The 6,792-nt window shown below is 35.6% G+C and overlaps 1 protein-coding gene across 1 annotated transcript; it reads left to right on the top strand.

Annotated features, from left to right (window-relative positions):
• Positions 1-5,988: 5,988 nt before the first annotated feature.
• Positions 5,989-6,309, top strand: LOC131650810 (1-aminocyclopropane-1-carboxylate oxidase homolog 12-like). The gene has a single exon (XM_058920527.1). It carries the CDS (start codon positions 5,989-5,991, stop codon positions 6,307-6,309), a length of 321 nt encoding a protein of 106 aa, XP_058776510.1.
• Positions 6,310-6,792: the final 483 nt, after the last annotated feature.

Consider the following 6,792-nt stretch of genomic DNA (forward strand, 5'->3'; position numbering starts at 1 on the left):
AGCTTTCCTCCATCTTTGGGTACAGTTGTAGTAGGGGATTTGGCTCTCTTCCTGGGTGTTCCCACCTTTCGCGTCGAACCCTTTCGAAGTTGGCTTCGACCCTTCGATTCAGCATGATCGAACACCTTGGACACATCCATTGCTTACCACCATTTCTCTGGTGGCAATTCCAGAGATATTCTTTGAGGCTTTCGGTTCTTGGAGGAACTTCGATGCCCCCATTTTTCCTCGTCAGCCATGTCTCTAGTTCGCCAAATTCAGACACTGGTCGTCTGGCGCTAACCATGTTACCCGCTGCTGGAGGAACTTCAGAGATCTGGATTTTCTGGAGTTTCATCCTGAGGTCTTCAGTGGCCTCGCTGTTTTCTTCCTTCGAGGCTTCAGTTATTTCTGCCTTGGAAGATTCTTCAACATCAGTATTGAAGATTATGTCACTATTTAGGCTTTCAGTAGCCTGCTTTCCATTGAACATTGCTTTAGTCTCCACAACCTCGATTTCAGAAACCTCCACCATGTTGATATCTTCTACCTCACAGAGGCTGGCGTCAGCAATGTTTAGGGGATTGGTATCGACCCTCATATGACTCTTGGTCTTGTCAGCAAACTTCAACCTTCCATCATTGAGAGCATTTTGAATTAGATCCCTGAAAAGAAAACATTGAGAAGTTTTATGGCCTAAAAACCCATGATATTTACAAAAACCTCTTTTCTTCCGTTGTTCCAACGGAGGAATTTTTGAATTTGGAGGTAGTATCATTTGGCCATCTTTTACCAATAAATCAAATATTTCATCACACTTGGTAATGTCGAATGTATAAGTTTTCTTAGGGAACCTATCATTCTTATCGTTTTCTACTGGATTTTTTCCATTGGCAGGATTTAGCAGTTTGCAAGCATAAGGTGGCGCTTCTTTCAATTCAGCCAAGTCTATTTCGACTTCTTCAGGGCTATATGAGTCATCGAAAGACTCATTCTCAGCATCCTTGGCTTCGACGTATGCCACTCTTTCTTTCTTATAACTTTTATTTGCCCTAGCTTTTTCTGCCTTCAGGCGTTCGACTTGTCGAACCCTATCTGCTAATTGGGCCATGTCCTTAAGGTATTGGGTATCTAGTTTCTTTCTTATTGAATAATCTAGACCACCTGCAGCCATTTCAACAAGTTCATGCTCTGGGACTGTTGTAAAACACCTTGATTTCAACAGACGGAACCTATTTAAATAATCATCAATTGTTTCTGTGAATTTTCTTTTAACACTGGCCAATTCTTTCAAACTTATCTTAGTTTGGCCCATGTAGAATTGCTCATGGAAAAGTCTTTCCAAGTATGCCCATGCATCTATCGAATTTGGTGGCAAAGTAGTAAACCAAATGAAGGCATTTTTTGTCAGTGAACTAGGGAAATATTTGATCCTTAAATCCTCGTTTCCCGCTAAGTCTCCTGCTTCCGTCAAATATCTAGCAATATGTTCCACCGTTGACTCGTTCGTTTCGCCTGAAAATTTTGTAAATTTGGGTACCTTAGTGCCCCTAGGCAATTCTGTTTGCATGATATAATCTGATATAGGGGATGTATAGTTTGGACGTCTAAGTCCAGTACTAAGGCCATTGTTGGCCATAACCCTTTCTATCATGGCAGTTAAGTTATTTTCTGTAGCCAGATTTTCTCTTCTGACTCTTTGAACAATCTCATCTGGGTGTTCGTTCCTACCCACAATCCTTAATCTGGGTTGCTCCTCCTCCGTTTCTTGTCGGACGGGGACAGTTCTTTGATTTGAAGCTTCTAAGTTAATTATTGGAGTTCCTTCGAACACCTCTGTTCTTCGTGAGGGGCCTACATCCCTAGTAGCCGTCCTAGATGATGGAACTATGTCTTGTACACGTTCTAAAATGGGCCTCTCTTCTTGATTCGAAGGCTGTTTGTCTTTCCTTTTAGGTGGCGTTACTCCCATGAATTCTGCCATTCGATTCATCAGAGATGATATCTTTTGGAAAGTCTCCATGTTTTCTCTATTCGTAGTAGTAACATTTGCCATTAGTGGGCTTAAAACTGAAGTCAATTCTCTGGCCAAAACCCCTACCATATCATGGTTGCTTGCATCCATTTCTTGTCGAAATGCTGCTTGGTTATTTGTGGTAAAGTGAGGCATCTGGGTAGAGAAACCAGTGTTATGTGCACTTCGACCCACTGAACTAACATTTGGTGAAAATGTCGCATTGTTAGTTGGGGCATATATATGTCCTGCCCCTCGTACGCCTGTTCCATATGGGTATGGTATTCCGTATGGATTATTTGGTCTCCATTCGAAAGCGGAGTTCGTGCCTTGACCAAATAAATTGTTTGCAGCATTTGTCGAGGCAAACAATACGTCCTCTGCGCTTGTGGATGAGGGTGCGGTTGTCGACACTGAAACTGGAACAGTCCCTGAGGGTGCTGTATTATTTTCAGGCATAGTCTGGGAATTATCTGTAGGTCTCAATCCATTTGGACCCGTTGCATCTCGTGTTTCTTGAGTAGAAGTCGAATTTGCCGCTCCTGATCCTGAACCGTGTGGGGGATCTTGATTACCCCCTGCACTGGCCGTAACGACCATTTTCCTGTTGTACCTTCGTTTGGGAATCGGTTGTGCACTGTTCTTTAATTTACCGTTCCTAAGGTTCATACAAGATCTTGATATTGTCTAGACAAAAATAAAGCAATTGATTAAAACAATCTGCTTGACACGGTCCCACTGGGCGTGCCAATTTGTTTACGGTGATTTCCGGTAAACAACCGCTAGTCTTCCAAACTATAATAAATATGATTTGGTTACTTGCAGGATCGACTAGATTGATCCTAGGACACATAGTCAAGAAGATTGTTATCAATGTTTGTTCGAACCATATTCGTTATTTGTCTTCTTCAATAAACGTTGTTCGATTAACAGAACAAATAGTCTTGACAATCACTTTGTTACATATAAATGTGACTTCAACGAAGTGACATGACATAAAAAATTAAAAGGACAATTGAAACGTAAAGAATCTTAAACTGCAGAAATATAAAAGACTTTGAAAGTAAATAGCATGAAAGAAATTCGAAAGTAAATGACGTTAAAGTAAAGATGCAGAAACGTAAATGGCAAGAAGTAAACGAAATGCACTAATTCTGAAAGATAAAAACAAAAAGATAATACACATGTATTAAAATGGTGGTGTCATACGTACATTTTCTCAGCGAACTCTTTCTCTTAACGCTTGATACTTGAGTAAATATGTGAGTGATTTGTACAAAATGAACACACAGAATCCTAACACTAAGATTCCTATTTATACTAGTTTCGACCTTAACGGTCCTATACTAATCTGCTGCCACGTTTCTCATCAGAACTTCCAGCGAAGCCATCTGTTGTTGAACGGTTACGAAACCGTCTTCGAATTTCAAATCTTCCCGCCTGAGTCCATCTTCGACGCGTGGCAGTGTATTAAACAAACACTACTAAAAAACACGCTAAGTAGTAATACTTGAATACATATTCTATGAATTTTGTCTAAGTCCCGAAGACATATGCTTTCATTAATCTTTCAGCGTTCACTTATCTTCATCGAACTTAGAAGTCTTTATTTTTCGAAGCATGACCATCAGTAGCCATTCTTTTACTTTTTAAGGGATGGCCATCAGTAACCATCTTTCCTTCGATTCTCAACTCCTTCGAAGGATAAACAACATAAAACGAAATCTTCAGCTAACACCTAGCAACATGGTTACACATCAAGGAAATAGTGAAGTGTCATAAGGGCATCCTCCAAAAATCTCAAGAACAACATCATTAGGAGCATGTTGATCAAAATGGACTTCGGGGGCTTTTGGGGCAGCAACAGTTGTCATGTTCCTCCAGGAAGACGAAGTCGAAGATATTTGAACTACTAAAGTGGACACTTCCGCTTCAAATGAACTGTCACCAACTAGTGGTGACGATAGTATAGTTATTTCCCTATAAACAAATGTAGAGTAAGACATAATATATCTTAAACAACCTATCTAAGTAATGGATGCACCACAAATCAAAAAAAGAAAGAAAATGAAAAAACTTACTAAATGTGAGAAGTGGAAGCTCTTGGATTTAATGGAATGGAGTAGAGATTGAGAAAGCTCTTAGATTAAATGCAATGCACTAGAAGTTGTGTGAAAGGTTTTAAAATGATGGAAATGGGGTTTCTCACGAGCTCTTTTTTTCCGAAGTTCTAATGGAAATGAGAAAGGGAAAATGTCTAGCGCGACAATACAAATTAAAACACGTCTGGAGATATATTTCCGTAGGATTTTACATAGATACACTTCTGTACTAATTTATGGCAAAATAAAGTTGACTTACTTAAGAAGTGATGTGGTGTGGAGTATTTGGTGCGTCCGGAAGGACATCTCTATATTTAAAAGATATTTATGATATTTCACATGTGTATATGAACACCACTAAGGGTGTTTTAAGCTATCCCTAAAATCTATGTTTAAATATGGGTTTAAGATTCTTTACCTGAGTTCGGCTCTATATGGATTAAGGGCAACTCGGACCTAAACAAATAATCTCTTTATCATTTTATATGAAAATAATAAAATAAAAAAGTTATAACATTTTTTATCATATAATATTATATATAAAGTATATTATTTTAAATATTATAATATTTTAAAAAAAATACTATAATATATTTTTAAATAGGGTTAAGTATGTTTTTGGTCCCTATAAATATCTCAAATTTTATTTTTAGTCCCTATTAAAAAAATGACATATTTTGGTCCTCATAAAATTATTATGCACGTGGTTTTAGTACCTACTGTTATACCGATGTGTATTTTTAAATGATTATTTAACAGACATGTTAAGAACGTTATAAAAAGTTAATTGAAAAAAAAAGAAATTCAAAATTTGATTTTTAAGTCAGGATTTTTATTACTTTTATCATTATATTTTGAAATTCAAAAAATTCATATTTAATTCTTCTCATTATAAAAAATTCTATAATTTGGTAAAGAAATATTTTATAATATTCTAAACACGTATGAAAAAAATTATTTGAAAATTTAAAATTTTAAGGATAATTAAACAGTTTTTAAAATTTTAAAAAATAGTATGGACTAAAACTGCATGCATAAAAATTTACAGGGACTAAAATATGTCATTTCTTTAATAGAGATTAAAAATAAAATTTGAGATATTTATAGGAATCAAAACCATACTTAACCCTTTTAAATATAATATAAGTTTAAAATTATTCAAAATAATATACCAAAATTATTTTAAAAAATACTTATAATTGTACTTTTGAAATTATATAAGGGTATTGGAAAATACTTTGCTAAAAAAAATAGATATTTTAGAAAATTTAGAATCCTATTGTTTTTAAACTCTTTTGTAATTTATTTTAAAAATAATTGAATTAAGCTAAATTGAAAATTTTATTTCTCTCTAAAGTTGATCAAACTGGATCAACAAATTAAATGGGCATTCTCGTCACCTTATCTTGTTATTGCTTGTGTGAAGTTTTCTTGTTTGAGCTAATTTATTTTGATTGAGATTTTTTTTTTGCCACACATTATTTGGTTGATTGTTATAATCAAATTTAACAACAAAAAGATTTTTGTGTAGTCGAAAATTTCAATTTCTCAACACAATTAATAGTTATCATTGCAAAAATTCTAACCATAAGATTCTATGAACTTGTTTTCCTTGCCAAATTTGTCAAACTTGGTGTCTACTATGTGCCACTGCCCAAATAATGCAATTTTGTCTCTTCAAGACTCCCACTTGTTGCAGATACATTTAGATAAGTCTTGAAAAAATACAACCAAAAAATTTGACAGAAAAAAAATGAGAATCTCTAAAACGAGTGAAATTTCAGTGACAACAAAACTTGACTATGATAGAGCAAGTGAACTGAAAGCTTTTGATGAAACAAAAGATGGTGTTAAAGGACTTGTTGATGCTTCTATCACACAAGTCCCTCGCATATGTTCCATCACCAAATTGAGAAAGATTCAGCTTCATCTTCAAGTAGCACCACCAAACTTGTTGTTCCTTTTGTTGATCTTGCTGATATTCATCTAGATCCAACAAGAAGAAAAACAGTTGTTGAGAAAATTAGAGAAGCATCTGAGACATGGAGTTTCTTTCAAGTTGTTAATCATGGAATAGATATTACTGTTTTGGATGAGATGAAGAATGGAGTTATTAATTTCTTTGACTTTATCACCGTGCTTCTACAATATCATATTGGCGGCCTCCAAATTCTTCACGAGAATAATTGGGTTGATAAGCACGGACACTTCTAGGAGTAGGCGTGTCGCGGTGTCCGACACTTGTATGACACCTGTACGACACGTGTCGAAAAAGTCAAACAAGTGTCGGAACAGTCAGACAAGTGTCCCCTAAAAAATGGCTCTTTTCTTTGCTTCGACACTCTTTTAATTAGTGTCTGACACTCGTACGACACTCATACTACATATGTCCGACAACTCATACAAATGTTTCATACAAAAATTTGTTTTTTTTCTTTGCCTCAACACACATTTATATATCTTTTTGGACAAATCTCACGCACATCTAAAAAGGGTTAAACATGTATTGAAACAATGATATCAATAAAAAATTGAAGACATTAATTTTGATCAATTATATGAATAAATGAAACTCAAATATTAACTTATATGTAGCGGTGTCGATGTCCTATGTTTTCAACATTATCGGTGTCGAAGTGTCTGTGTCGTGTCGTGTCCCGGTGTCCGTGTCGGAGTCTGTGCTTCATAGTATACCTA

The sequence above is a fragment of the Vicia villosa genome, linkage group LG1 (genome assembly GCF_029867415.1).
Source record: "Vicia villosa cultivar HV-30 ecotype Madison, WI linkage group LG1, Vvil1.0, whole genome shotgun sequence".
Taxonomy (NCBI): domain Eukaryota; kingdom Viridiplantae; phylum Streptophyta; class Magnoliopsida; order Fabales; family Fabaceae; genus Vicia; species Vicia villosa.